Source organism: Pezoporus wallicus, unplaced genomic scaffold (genome assembly GCF_028554395.1).
Source record: "Pezoporus wallicus isolate ANWC-B61680 ecotype Strahan unplaced genomic scaffold, APGP_CSIRO_Pwel_v1 contig_7265, whole genome shotgun sequence".
NCBI classification, from domain to species: Eukaryota; Metazoa; Chordata; class Aves; order Psittaciformes; family Psittacidae; genus Pezoporus; species Pezoporus wallicus.
Genome location: NW_026635568.1, coordinates 1679719 through 1695538, shown reverse-complemented (window position 1 = coordinate 1695538; position 15820 = coordinate 1679719). Strand labels below are relative to the sequence as shown.

At 41.9% G+C, this 15820-nt stretch overlaps 1 protein-coding gene across 4 annotated transcripts in view; it reads right to left on the bottom strand.

The window, feature by feature from the left end:
- Positions 1-368: 368 nt before the first annotated feature.
- SHLD1 (shieldin complex subunit 1) overlaps positions 369-15820 on the bottom strand; it is a 40770-nt gene continuing 25318 nt past the window's right edge. For all 4 annotated transcript variants that reach the window (XM_057396938.1, XM_057396935.1, XM_057396936.1 and 1 more), the window contains exon 3: positions 369-1572. In XM_057396938.1, the coding sequence (XP_057252921.1) occupies positions 1052-1572 (521 nt within the window). In that variant the 3' untranslated portion in view covers positions 369-1051. The remainder of the gene's footprint in view (positions 1573-15820) is intronic.

Genomic DNA, 15820 nt, shown 5'->3' with positions numbered 1-15820 from the left:
AGTGTACTCAACCAACAAGCATTGATTTTCTCTCTGTGAAAGCTCTGAGCTCAGACCCTGTGGTAGCAAAAATCAGCAGGAGATAATGTGTAGGGAGACAGCTCGAGAAAGCAACACTGGCCCTACAGAACCAACCAAGTGACCCACAGTCTTGGGCATGCTGATATGTCAGCTCTGCTTCTCCTGCTTTTCCTTACAGCAGGCAGCTACCAGGGCAGCTGGCAACAACTCTGCAGCTTCCCTACAGACACCTCTGCAGAGCCCTTACTCACGAATCTATTTCAGGTTGCTCTTAAACCACCTCATACAGACACGAAAAAAATCCTCAATCTGTTCAGCTGGAGCACTTGAAGTGTTAGAAACATCACTACGGTGATAAAGCTTTTTTAATTTCTTTTTTTATCCTTCCTGTTAAAAAAATAACCTTCTCAGAAGCTTTATTTCCTCTCTGACAAAACCACTTTTCTTGTTGAAAAAGCTCACCTGCGTTGCAATTATGATCTGTAGAATTGTATATCTCTAAGTAAACACACAGGCTATCAGGCACCCTTTGGAGGCACAGGAGTTATAGTATCTGTCAGGTACAGAACAGTCTTAAATTTCCTCCCTAGCTCTGAGGAATATTGTTCCAAGCTTGTTCAGTCAGTGTGTTATAGTCAACAGCACTTGGACATCCTTGCCTATGCAAAGTTTGAATTTGGGCTGGGCCACTGTTCAGCTGGCGTAGGAATGCAGGTCAATTTAAAAGCCTGGTAGGTATAAATCACCATGTTTGATGTCCCAGCAGCAGACACTGCATCACCGATCACCCACCCCACTTAAGTCAACACATCTGAAGCAGTTTCATGGGGACCACAGATGCTCCTTATGCAGCGCTGTTCTGCAGAGACCAAGATGGCAAGGTCTGCTCCAGATGGAATATGGAATTCCTCCATGAAATAAGTGTGTTCAAGAGGGTGCTAAGAGAAGAGTTACTTTCTAAGATCACCTTTTTTCACAGTGAAAGTAAATCTCCAATGACAGAAACATCCCCCCTCCCACTGTGTCTTGCTCATTTCTCATGTGACATGTCAGGGCTCTGTTCTGTCCATGTTTGTTTCAAGAGGAATTGCAGGACATCATCGGAGAGTCCAGGTGTTCTCTTTATGTCTTCCAACACAACTTCTCCTTCAGCTGGCTTTGAAAAACAAGCAGTAGTGGGGTGGTTTGGAAAGATCTTACACCCATCTCTGTTCAAGACCACCTGGGCCATTTGCAGGCAACGCGATGCGTATTTTGTTCCATCCCGGTTTGCCAGCTCTGAAATTTTCTGTGACAGACATCGTGATGCAGCCTCGTAGGTGGGATCCGTTCTGTCTGGCCGTTTTTTACAATACATTTTGTAGAAGCCATCAAGAGATTTCCTGATATTGGTATCTTCTGCATTACCATGTTCATACATGGAGGAGAGCGCAGCACCGATAGGTTTGGTGGGCTCACATAACTCTGCTTCTGGATAACATCTCACGTTTGCTTCCTCAGAGCCTCCAGCAGCAAAGCCCGCAGGAACTGCAGAGGATAGATTGCTCTCTCCTGCAAGCACAACATCAATGAAACTGATTAGTCACCAGGTCATCTCTGTGGCAAGATGTTTTTTTTTGTCCCCCCTCACTGCAGTCTGGCCAACAAACCCTGTGCAGGCACAAGCTAAGTACTGCTTTAAAGCTGGCTGGACTGCCAGAGGGGCTTGCTGCATAGATTCATACAAGATGGGCTGCATCTGGGGATATCACAGTTGTCCCACCCTTGACCCTCTGCAGTGGCTGAGTGTACTCACTGGTACACACCTTCCTCTCAGTTCCAAAGAGCTGGAAATTGGGATCTGCTGCTGCTGGAGATGACATCTGAAGCACAGGGAAGTCTAGTTTGCAGCTAAAGCATGTCTCCCTCTGTTTCAGTTTTCTCCCTTCATCCCCGGGGTCTAATCTTTCCCTTTTCATAGTCTCAATTTTACAGCACAATGTGCTGTCCTGTCCCCTAGCTTTCAGCCAGATCTAGAGCCTCCAAACCAAGAGTGTTATGGTGACTGCATGGAATCTAGGAATGGGGACTGTAGAAGGGGACCTCGTGCTCCCCCATGAAGATCCAGGGGTTGGAACTAGATGATTTTTAAGGTCCCTTCTATGATTACATTCCAAATGTTCTCTGCACATCCTGCAGCCTTATACAAAGGATGAGGACTCACTATTGCCTAGCTCTTCCCCTTCCTTGCTAACCCACATCTCTGGACAACAGTCAGGCCTGTGGTTCTCTTCTGTTCCAATGCAAACAAAGGGGGATGCTTTGTACTTGCACATAATTAATATAGTGTCAGCAGAGAGACACTTGGTAATGACATGACCAGGATGATGAGGAAGTCACACACAGCTTCTAGTCGGAAGAGCCTCCATAAAGAGACCTTGAATTGGGCTCTGGTACCCAGTGTGTGCATCTAACTGCAATCTCATCTCTAAGCCTGCTGCGCCACAAGCCTGTGTGCCAAGCACCTGAGTCACCGACAGGAGAATTTTCCAGGGCTCAGGCAGAGGTTGCACAGCCGTCATCTGCAAGTTACGTAAGTAGGACGCAGGAGTTAGAAAACAGCTCAGTCTTTTCTAATCCTGTGAAGCAGGAAGCAGAGTGCAGCCCTTCGCTTTGGTAAGAGACCACGTTCAAAGCAAATCTCAGTGCAGCGGCAGAAGGCTGTTCTTCCCCCCCCCCAGCAACACAAAGAATGACCCTCGCCTCCCTGAGTGGTCAGAGACTCATTAAAATGAAATTAAGATGTCTCGGCAGCCACATTGTACGTTGCCTCTTTCTTCCTCCCCCTACTTTCTATCTTTGATCTTTCTTTTCAATTTCACTTCATCTCAAATTCTGCAATTTAAAATAGAACTCTTCCTCATCTTGCAATGTGTCATTTCCAATGCAGCACAAAGAAAAGCTTAGTGGCCTTCTTTTAACATCAATATATGTCATCAGAGTAGCAAATCAGAGCAAATCAAAGAGAACAGGTCCATTTTGCCTTGGTGCCAATGTTAAGTTAGAACTGAAGGCTCATTCATCTCAGATAATTCAATCAAGGGGCACTTGTACTCAGACCCCTGTAGCAACTGCAAACCCCTGTGCTGTGCTGTTGTCTTCCTACTTCTTATGCACAGCTCAAAGCCATATTTTGTGAAAGAGCAGCAGCTGCCTCCAGCTACAAATCTCAACCCTACACGATGTGGTAAGAACAAAATCCCGTTGGTTTCATCCTGTCAGGGGAGATCTTTGCAATCAGTGCTGCTCTGCCTTTCTCCCACCATCCTAGATTGAATGTTTGGAAAAATCTCTTCACTGAAAAGGTTATCGAGCACTGGAACACGCTGCCCAGGAAACTGGTTGACTCACTATCCCTGGAGGTATTTAAAATGGTTGAGTGGTGGGCTTGGCAGTGTTAGATGTCTAGTCAGATGAGATGATCTTAAAGGTCTTTTCCAACTTAAACTATTCTATTCTACTATGACCTATGAAGCAGCCATCCTTTGTGGAATCACAATCCACTGAGGAAGGTATGTATTTCAGGGGGTTGGGGCTTGATTAGTCAGAAAGTACTCAATTATATTATTGGTGGAACATTTTTCTTTCAGCTACTGATTAGAATTTATATATCTCTGTTTTTCAACAGTAGGTCTTTTAGTGGCTTACTTTTCTAGCAAAGCCTTCTTAAGGGAAGACATGGAAAGTTAGATGCAGAATTTCCAGGACCAATCTACATCACACAAAGTTGCATCTTTCCTTAACTTCCCTTACCATTTCCCAAAACCTTCTCAAACTATGTGCCAACTTTGCACATACACTCAACCCTTTTCCTCTCTAAAAGATACCAGTCAAGGTCCTTCCCTGACTGTCCTGGGTTCAGCAGTAGCAGTCATTTTTTCTCCTTCTTGGTAGCTGGTGCAGTGCAGTGTTTTGACTTTCAGCTCGGGAACATAGCTGATAACAAGGATGTTTTGGTTTGGCCAAGGACTTTGTGAGCCTCATGCTCTGCCAGGGAGGAGGGGAAGCCAGGAGGAAGCAGAGACAGGACACCTGACCCAAACTGACCAAAGAGCTATTCCATACCACAGCACGTCATGCCCAGGATGTAACTGGGAGTTAGCCGGAAGGGCTGGGAGACTGCAGGGTTGGAGGAGGTATCGGTCGGAGCTTGGTCGGGCTTGGGGGGCGAGTTATCGGTCAGCGGGTGGTGAGGTGTTGTATTCTGTTCCCTTGTTATTTCTTTTATCATTATTATCATTGGTGGTAGCAGTAGTGATTTGTGTTATACCTTAGTTACTAAACTGTACTTATCTCAACCCGTGGGAGTTGCATTCTTTTGATTCTCCTCTCCGTCCCTCCGAGAGCAGGGGGAGGGCAAGAAAGGGGGGGAAGTGAGCGAACGAATTACCTGACTGGGTTTAAACCACGACACTGACACACTCTAAAGAGCTGATACTGTTGTTGTAACGCACAAGTCTCCTGAATGATTTATAAACCACAAAGCACAAGCCCAGTAGCTGGATGCCTGCAGGGTCTAGAAAGAGCTTCTCAGCTGGGGCACACATACAGCGCTCAAGCACGCCATGTAGGCCAGCAAACACACTGCTAAAAAAAAAGGCAGCATTAAACTAATCAATCCCTTTTCCCTCTCCATGCACTTGCACCCCTCAAGAAAGTGGGGATTCCTGGGTTCCACACAGCAGTGATACTTCAAAGGCCAGACGTCTCTGGCTAGCTCTCAGCAGCAGAAAAGATGTAGTTTTGTAAATTCTTTATCCTTGCCCATCCATGGTCGCTGCTCCATCCCTGGCAGTGTTCAAGGCCAGGTTGGACGGGACTTGGAGCAACCTGCTCTAGAGGAAGGTATCCCCAGGGGGTTAGAACTAGATGAGCTTTAAGGTCCCTTCCAACCCAAACCATTCTGTGACCCTATGACTTATGTGACAAGACTGAGTAAAGGGTGGGGGAATGATTCCATGGCAAACTTACCCCCACAGCTGTCACACACCCTTGTGTTCACCTGGCCTACAGAAGTCAATGCAAAGATGAGCAGGGCTGAAAACTCACACTCCATTTGCCTGCAATGGAGTTTCATCACCAGAGAATCTGCCTCAATTTATTTTTTAGCTATTTTCACTCATTTATACTACCAAGTATGCATCAAAAGGAAAACAAAACACACCAACAGAAAAGCCCCAAAAAACTGAAACAGGCCATTACTCATGTCTTGTTTTTATTCTCACATGATGGATAATCATCAGTAAGAATGTATCTTATTTCATCTGCACCTCCACTCCCTGCTAATTAAAGTTCAGCATTTGCAGCTTATTAGTAAAAGACCTGGAGGCTGATAAAAGGATATTCTTTGTGTTTATAAACCTGCTGATGAAAATTTTAAGTCTCCATCTGGTACAGGCATATAACCCAACCGCCTGAAGCACATAACCAAATCCTGCTTTGGACCTGGGCCACTTTCAGTGATGTAACACCTCTGCAATATTATTATTTGTGCTTCTACATTAACAGCTTATGTAGTGGTTTGAGTCTCTGTGTAACTGTAATCAAGCATATCCAGAGCGCAAAGTAAGCCATCCTTCAAACAGTAGAGTTGTTATGCTGCTGGCTTTCTGGGGAAAGAAATCTCCCTCAATTCACAGGCTGAGGAAAAGACTAAGAAAAGCAAGATTAGGTTTGGTTTGTTTTTTTTTTAACAGAACTAAATTCATTTGGAGACATACAAATTGCAGTATAATAACAGTAGCTATCCAAGTTCAACCAGATGTTGGTTAGGTGATCATAGACTCCTAGAATGGTCAGGGTTGGAAAGAACCTTAAAGACTGTGTGATGCTAGAGCACATCCCTATGTTGTAAAATCAGTGACAGGACTGCTATCCAGAGTGTCTCAGAGTGACAAAGACTACTGAACTACTCAGCTCTGACGCTGTACTCAGAAAACATGTGTCTGCTTCCTGCTACAGCCATTCTGCTGGCTGCGGAGGCCCAAAGAAACCATTAGGATCAGCTTGTCTTAACAAATGTCCCTGAACAAAGATTACCAGAGAACTGAGCAACACAACAGCAGAAAGGAAAAAAACAAAGAAAGGAGAGAGCTAGAATGAAACTCTTTCCTTGGGCAAGACTACCCCAAAAGTCACCAATACTTTACTTACTTTCCCTGGGAATTGATGGGGCTGAGCATAACTGAATACAGTTTTTTTTCAGAACAGCTGAAGAACAGAAGCAGGAAGTATGTTCTAATGAAGAACAGAAGCTGGGGAGACAAACTACAGCTATGGACTCCCATGTCAGAACTTAAAATACTGCCTTGTCCAAGGCACCACCAAGCTTTTATGGCAAGTTCAAGACCTGCAAGTGACCACAGATCCTTCCTCTTGACACACTGCAGTTAATTGGTGCTCCCAAACTTTTCCTCAGAGAGGAAGACAGAAGACTGTCCTCTGCTGGTCACGAAAATCAGCCATTTCTTGCTCTGGACACCCCACATGCCCTGGACACTGCCATCTGTACCTCAGTGTGCTCTTTGTACCCAATGAGTCTTCTCCCCACTGTGCCTTGTTAAAGTCAACACATACTAAATGTCTATGGGCAGTGATGAGTCATACAAAAAGGACAAAGTTGTTTTGGTTGATGGCACCCATTAAAAAAGGACCATTCAAAAGTTCTCACAGATTGTAGTGTTTCTCTTTTCCCATCAACCTGGCAGGCTGTATCTGGGGTGAAAGCAGCTAGCCACAAACAAGAAAGCGTCCCTAATTTTGTGGTTGCTGTTAAGCAGTAAGACAAGTGAACACAGATGCCATCTCTGAGGGTTGCTACAGCCCTCTCACCATTCCTAGGAAATCCCTTCTTGCCTCTCCATCAGACACATCCATATGGCATACGAAAGCTCAAGCAGAGGCGATACCACTTGGGCTTGAGCAGAGCTCCCAACTGACAGCAAATCTGTGCCAAATCATGTGATGTGGGAGATGCTTCTATACACAGAGAAGACAAGAACAAGGTCCCAGGTTGCAGCAGAACCCTGTAAATGCCCATGGCACCTTATAATTAGATGTGCTGTGCACTTGACGCAGCTTTTACTTTCATTAGTGAAATTTCCATTTATTATAACAGTTAAACACCCATGTGTGAACTGCTGATTACATCCCTTTACATGAACTGGAATGGATTTGCACTGTATGATTTCCATTACTAACATTGCAATTGGAATAGCACCAAATGAAAAGAAGTATAAAAAAAAAACCAAGTATAATTCTGCTAGATGCTGTACAAACAGCTATCACTTTGAATAAATGACAGATCCTAAAGTGTTTGTTGTACAGTACTGAAGAATAGTGGTACAGTTTACAATCTGTCTGCACAGATATCTGCCGTGCACAAAACATCTCTTTTCTTCTTGCACTGTTGTTTGGGAAACCTTCCAGCATTTAAAGCAAAGGCAAAATGGATTTTTCAATGACATTATCATTCAAACAGACAGATACAAGCAGAGCAGATTTGCTCCTTGTGGGTATTTAAATTGTGAATTGAAAGTGAAAATAAGAATATAATAAGCTTTGTTACTTTGCCATCTCCCTGATGACACACAAAACAGCTTTCTCCTGCCAGAATATGCAGTAGGCTTTAGCTCATAAGACAGTATCTGTGAGACTCTCTTTCACATGTGACATAACCAGCTATACTCTTCACCTACCAGCTCACAGGAGAGGCACACATCGCTGTGTCTGATTGATGAGGAGCTGGCTGGGAGCTATGCAAATGCTGCTCTGTCAGGAGACCCGGAGGAGATGAGCATGGGAGAGTGGGCAAAAGGCAGCTAGAAAGTAAAGAAGAGGCTGGAGGAATTCAAGGATTGGAGTAGAAAAGGGAGGCAGTGATGGAAGAATAGCACTAGGTATAGCCCAGTTCTCACTCAGGCTCCCTGCTTTTTTGTTCTACCTGCTGCACATTCGTGGTGTGAAAACTTGGGGGGGGGGGGAAGTGCTTTAATTTGCACAGGTAAGATGTAAGCAGTTATTCCAGGGAAGCATAAACTTTTCCCTTTCTCTCTAACTCTCTTAGAGATTTGAAATTCAAGAAAAATAAAAAAGCTGGCAAACAGCAAAGTGCTTTTGAAATGCAGTAAGCAGGCGTAGTGCATCCCCCTGGACACTCTTCCAAATGTCACACTTCGTATTAAGCTCTGCCCTGCTCTGGGAGCTCACATCTGATGACTGCTGCACCATACTTTTAAGACAGCTGGAAAACTCAGCTAAATGAAATCTTTCAGAGAATGCTCTAGTCAAACACTCTGGATTTAATAAACCACAGAGCAAGTCAGCCATGAACTCCTACAAATTAAAACTCCTTATTTGGTGAAAGCCAAGACATAGGCACCACTGCCATCTCACAAACCTGTTCCTAAGCAACCAAGCCCCATGGTCCAGGGCAACAGGTAAGGGCAGAAGGAGCACGAGCCTCATAAACACCATTACTTAGAGCTAGGCCCCAAGAGCCTCCTGTTGATACATACTCAGCCAGACCCCAGAACATTAGACATTGGATGTAAGTGGGGTGCTTGAGATTTTATTTTACAAGCAAGTTCCTCCCTTCCTCCCTTGGAGCTCATCGCCATTGTAAAAATAAAAATAGCCAAGGTAAAAAACTCCTCAAATATGCATATTTAGAGTGGTTTCATTTCCATGACTACGTAACCAGTAAAAACCCCTAAAGTATCCTATTTGCCTCAAATCGTGATTTTAAAAAAGCTTAAGATCCAACTTAAAGATTCTACTGCAAGAGTAACATTTCTCTGGAACATAAATAATAAAAACATTAACTGTCAATTAAAGTTATTATCCAGCAGATAATGCCTTGAAGGCATCATGGGGCTTTATTAAACTGCAACTATCTGCTGCTTTCCTATTATACAAACAGTCTTGGGAACTGACAGCCGGAATCACCTTGTTTATATAACACTAATCACACCAATTTCCAAAAAGAAACTCCGACAAGGCTTCTTAAGCTAATTGCTCAGCTTCTAATTAGACATTAGGAGAGCACGGGGAAGCAACCGCAAGAACAGCACCACACATGTTCATGTGCACAAAGACAACAGTGCTGTGCTAGATCAGCCTCTCCTTAGCCACAGCAAAACTTACCTCAATGGGCTTCTAAGCCTTGAGAGACAGGATCCAACATGACCGTGCCTGAACAAAGCCTCTGCCTTCTCTGTGGTTAAACTAAGGACCATCGTCTCCCGTCAAGTCCACTATTCACCAGGACCACAGCATCACTCTGCCCGCAGGGAGAATTCACACCATTTGAATCAAGTTTGACCCCTTTCCTCCTGCGGGCAGGCAGAAGCCTTTTATTAAAAAGATAGATTTTTCCTTCTTTTAATCAATAACTTGCACTGTTGCTTTTTCATACACAGAAGGCTCTAATTTAGCCACAGATCATATTTACCTTTAAGCCCATCCTGTTTCATAATAAAAGCAAAAGTCTAGTGCTTAAAACTGGTGGGGAACAATTCTGCCTGCCTGATTTTCACTGCCTAAGATTTGTAAAGGATTTTCTGAAGGAAAACTGGGATTTGTGTTTTATGGTGCCTGAAGGAGCTTTCTCACTTATATAAAGTGCACTGCATGGCTAAAGCAGACTGTAATTGTTTCCCTTCATATTTATTTCCTGCCTAAAAAATATGATTCTGAGTCTTGTCTACTCTCTTTTTTTCCAGCAGACTCTGTATTATGTCTTCACAAACTGTTAGCTTTCTGACATAAGAAGCTGAGAGGGAAGGAATTTTTATTCAGCGCTGTGTTAGGTTACTAGCGAGTTAACTCTGGAATTCAGAAAAGGATTTACTATGCCCACCTCTTCAGCTAAGAGCTGAGAAAGTCCCTTGGGAACCTGAGTCATCCAAGGAGACCTCTTGAAGAGACAAACAGGGACTGATGAAAGACAACATTCTTCATAGTTCCAAGGTAAAAGACCGAGCAGGGAAAAATCCTTCCAGTTTCTGGCAAGACACACAAAGGAAAGATACTATACATTCTGCAGATGTTATGCAGAACTAAGGAAGCTATGAGCTGAAATGAAAGGATGATTTAAACATCTATCTGGATGACAATTAGTGATCATAGACAAGTCTAGAAAAAAAAATCTGGAAGAGTTAATAAATCCCATTCTTTGGGGCTTTAACAAATCATCTGCTAGAGGCAAGAATACGGCCCAACAGGCAGCTAACTGCATACTGCAGACACCCGTTCTGGAGGATGTGGATGAAATAAAGGGAGGGAAACTGCCTCTTAGTCTGAAATATTCAGTAATGGCCACTGCCAATGACAGGAAGCAACTCTAGATTACAAGTATTACTGAGTAAGACAATATCACTGTATATGCAAGTATTAAAAAAACAAACCCCAAAGCAATATCCTTTTGCGATTTATTAAATACTTTTGTCTTTCATTCAGAGTCACACATTTTCGGTACTCAACAGGACTGACAACCCTCAGCTGATGTCTTTGACGAGAACATGAATAAGCGGACAGCTCCCACTGGAAATCAACAGCTCAAGTTTCAACCTCAGTTTACAATAAGTCCACCTTCTGCATCTCCTTGCAGAGTGACATGCATAACAGTCTGCCTGGTAAAACAAGATGATACTATTCATACAGCTAAAACAGAAGAGAAAAAGCCTGTCATGGCAGTGTTCCTTTAATGAGAAGACCAAAATATTATATAAAATGTAGCAAAGTATTTGCTTTACTTAAAGACTGTGTGAAATTGGAAAAGGTTGGGGAGGGGATGTTCAAAGTATGCTGCCTTCCCTTGCCATTACAGCACTTGAAAGTCCAATTCATTACAATGTAAGCACCCACAAACGTACCTGAGGACAGAAGTGATATACGGAGCATAGGCAGAAAGGCAGTTTCTAGACCAAGAAAACACTGCAAAACAAGGTATTTTTAAAGCATGATTTGTTGTGCATCACTTGTTTGGGTATTTTTTGAGGGAAGGGGAAGTATTATGCCTTTCTCTTTTTTATTATTGTAATACTTTATTTCAGTTATTAAACCATTCTTATCTCAACCCATGGGCTTTTACCTTTTTCTTATTCTCTTCCCCATCCCACTGTAGGAGTGGAGGGGAGTGAGCATGCAGCTGTGTGGTACTTAGCTGCTGGCTGGGCTTAAATCATGACAGTGTGTTTGTCCAACTTTTTACCAACTTATTATTTATGTTCAGATGCCGAATATCAGTGGATTGATTTCCAGAAGTGCTAAATACACAGATGCTCTCACCAAGTTTAAAAGAAGACATAGAGATTTTAGCTCTTTTGAAGACAATACCATCTAAGCTTTAACTTTAATTCTTCAGCAGCAAATCACTACAAGTTGTACAACAGAAAAAAAGAAACCAAGAGAAGTACCTTTTGGCACACTGGCAGAGGTGTTTTCCTGAATTTATGTACAATAAGATGATTTTAAAACCATGCTTCTTGTCTGTGTCATGCTCCTGAAAATATGCTGCATGCCAGACAAGCACAGAAAGGCTGGCACTTGAAGCAGGAGTAGGAAAAAAAAAAAAACAAACCCAAAGAAACAATCTGAAAAAGCACAGCCAAACAGCAGGTACAAAGGTAAAGAAATCTGCTGATACTCTGGGGAAGATCTGAAGGCAGAGTGAGGCATTTTCACAGTCTCCCTGCAGACCTGATGTGGCTGCACACATTGAACAGGCTGTGCAGAGACGCAGGCAGCCCAGGGTGCCTTGGCATAGAAAGAGCAGACCTATCTCTTTGTCATCTCAGCCCCACTGTGCGAGATGCAGAATCACACAGCTTGGGGCTGCTGCTTTCTGCACTGCCAAAGGAAGCTTGTGCATCAAATATTGATAAAAATGAAAAAACAGACTCAAAAATAAGAATGGAAGCAAGATACCAATCTCCATGTATCAGCTTTCCACAGTCTAATAAATGAAACATCCTCATATTGAAGAAATCAGAGTCAGATATATCAAGGAAATTTTCAAGATATAGAAAATTCAATTTCAACAGAATGCAATGAAAAGCAAGCAAGACATAAAAGTTTAATAACTTGGAGGTATTTGTTCATCACTAGTCTGTGGCATTTTGGCCTGCCACTTTAAAAACACACTGAATAAACATCCGAGTCATCCAGTTTTGCTACAGTATTACTTGAAATCACATAATGAGTAGAAAGATCATTAGACTAGAGCAATAGGCACATTTGTAGGCCATTCACAAATGCAGGAGGCTTGAGAAGCACAAGGGCTTTTTCTTAATTATCTACATGCTAGTTTGGGAATCACTGAAATCTCTTCCATCAGAACCAGCTTGATAGAAAATTAGGTATTGAATAGAATTGTTTTGCCATTTAATCAGTCAGACTTCTGCAGGAATTGCTGTGTTGCTAATAAACTAAGCACCTGAAAACTGAAATAGGAAATGGTTATCACATCTGAATTGCATTAGGAGTGAATCCTCAGACCCCTAATGGGCTACACTCACCTACCAAACTTTCCTAAAGTGGTGTCGTGGCTGTGGGACTATATATGCATCTGAAGGAACTAAAAAAAACTGAAGGGCAGAACAGAAAAAAGAAAGGAGAAATTCCTTACTAAGGAGTATGACTTTTAAAGCTAAAAAGGAGAAAAATCACCTAGCAAGCAACTAGAGTAATCTCCATTCATCTCCTCACTTTGTCCTCTCAGCCAGTCACAAGAGAAGCTTGGCAATACATGCATTTCCGTGCTATAATTCAGGTTTGCCCTCAAAGGCCAAACACTAAAAGATTTCAGTCGCTCCAGATTTGTTTGCAGTCCTTTAGCTGGGTGCATAGCCTATTAGGTCTGCTTTTGAAGAAAATTTTTTAGCCATGAGCAGATCTGGGTGCACTCAAACCTTTCAGTTCTGCCCCAAACAAAGCATTTCACCTGAATTACTAGTGGACACCACTCTGGGTAAACTATGAAGGTCAGCAAGAGCTTAAATCCTGTTTAAAAAGGTAATGCCACCCCATATGATTACCCCACAGCAATTCTATACCAGGGAACTAGGACAGCTCTGCTGAGAGGCTGCACAGACTTTACCAGGCAAGAGCCTGGTCCTGTATGTGAAACACTTGCTTGAACAGTTTTTCAGTAACACCTTCAACTACTGATGAGCTGTGGTTAGTGACAGTTACTGCAACCACTCTTTTATGACACAGATACTTTCAAGCCACGCATAAGAGATAACAAGGTCTTGCATCACCACACGTAGCTTGAAAACATCTTATGGTGTTCACAAATACTTATAATGAGAAAAATTAGTTAATTCCCACAAAACAAGGAAAACAAAAGGACAGGTAAGTCAGAACAAGTTAGGGCAATTCAAATGTTCAAAATAGAATTCAGATACCTCCTTAATCCAAAACCAATCACAAAAGTAGCAAGGTAGGGAAAAAGATAAAACTCCTTTTAAATATGTAGGAGAGAGAGGGTTTATTGCAGGGATCTGTGAACAGCGTGACATGCGTTTTTCATAATCCATCCGATATTTGCATGTGTAAATATTTGCACCATTTACAGATAGTAAAGAAAAACACCCCAACTACTTTTCAAGGTGATGTGAGAGCATTTTAATGACTTTCCACAGAGAAGGAAGGTGAATTATGATCATATTTGTTTAGAACTTCTTTTCTGAATACAGGCTGGAGAGACTTTAGAAACAGACACCCAGATACTGGGAAACATCAGTCAGCTCAGAGTTTTTAGCTTATTGATCACACTCTCAAATTTGCCTAGCTCTTTTGTCAAGTGTGAAGTAATCAATGCTGTTGGGACATTCAGCAATTCCCTTGTGTCATCTGATTGAGAACATGGGTCTCCACATGCAATCCCACTGCTCTTTTGTCATCTGAATGAGAACATGAGACTCCAGCTGCTCCTCTCTCCAAAACAGTATTGGAGGAGAAAAAAGGATGAGAAATAAGATTATGAAAATAAACATGAGTAAAGCTGAACTAATAGATAATCAACAGATAAAAGAGAGTGCTTTTGAGTCCAGACAACCAGAGGATGCAGCACAGGTGCCAAATGCATGAAAATTATATTCCTAAAACCAACATATATACTAAAATCAACCAGCTCTCCGGGCATGCAACAAGCTTTCAGCACCAGGAATCCCCTAGCAAATGAGTTTAGAGCTATCCCCGGATTCTTTAAGAAACAGAAAATTCTTTCAATATTGTAGCCTTGCTCCAAGTTGTTTTTTTTTCACTCTGATGTCAACCAGAGATGATACCTCAGCACCTTGCTTTTCTAAGTACATTTTAAAGGACTTGTGAATATTCTTCTACTTGTTGAGAAAGAATTTCTAGCCCATGTGAAAATATAATCTGAAAATGTAACATGTTTTTGAATGAGGCTCTACTGAAATGGAGGGCAGAGGTGTATATAAATTAAACCCCATTGGGGTGGTGTTTAGGTTTAGTACTCTAAGAGCCAGTGAACTAGGTAAGGTAAAAATGCCATTACAAAGCAGAATGTCTCACTGAAACATGGGACAAAATTGTTACAGAAGCCTCCAAACTCAGTTTAATTAACAAAGTAGTTCCAAATCCATGGAGTTCATAATTCATTCCCAAGGTGAAGCTCACTCATTCCAGCAATGGAAGCATGTGCCAACTTCAGCTTTCAAATCTCATTTTCACACAGGTGTTCAAACAATGGAAGTTCACACGTATTTTGGAGCAACATTTCCTCTTCTTTTAAAAATGTCAATGAATTAGTATTGGATCACGACTGATTAGCACTCCTGGCAAACATTAATTCAAACATAATTAATAACTTATTAAGAGGAAAAGGCAACTATTTAATATAATGAATGTCTTCACATTGGACATTTTTATCCATTCATAAAATCAGGTATGTATAACATTTGTATGATATAAAACAGTTCTTTAACAGTGATGGTAGATTCCATTTTTCAAACAAAACATTTTGAATTGCCACTATTCAATTTCCTCTCTCTAGGCTGGGGATACTCCTGACAGCTGAGTTCTAGTACAAGCTAAAGTCTCCTGGTTCTTATTTGAGATTGGTTGGTGGGGTGGGATTTGACAGTCCAGATAATTTATCTGATCATACATATGGGAATTTTCTTTTTATTTTTTAACCCCCAAAATTTATGATCAGTTTAAGAATTTGTTTCTAAAGGGCTTAAAGCAAACATAATTCAAACAGATTGGATCATGTGATTGTAGTAAATCCATCTGTTTTATTTATAAATAGAACAGGGAATTCTGAAACAAAGACTTCAGTGAACAATTTCAGCTCAAATTTGGGACTGGTCTTCAAGGGCTACTCAATAGGGTTGGTTTAGATCAAATGTGGACACCATGAGGATGTAATTAATTAATTTGCACTCCACTACCTTGCCAACCTGCTTCCTTAATCTCTTTCATTTGCTCATAAGCCATCCAGAAAGCCCCAGTACCCTCATAAGGGAGGACACTTCTGCACAGTGCGTAAGCACTTGTGCCTCTTAAAGAAGGTGTAGCTACAGATGTAATAGCATACCAGAAAATACTCATATCCAAGAATAACTTGGACTTGAACATTATTACCTTACCAATAAGGTGGCTAGGTGCATTTTCCATGAATTAAATTAAGTCAGGAACAGTTGTCAGAAAATAAAATTTGACATGGTGGGGAAACTCAGCTCTGAAACTTCAAAACCTCTAAGATCATAGCACTGGAGTCCTTCAT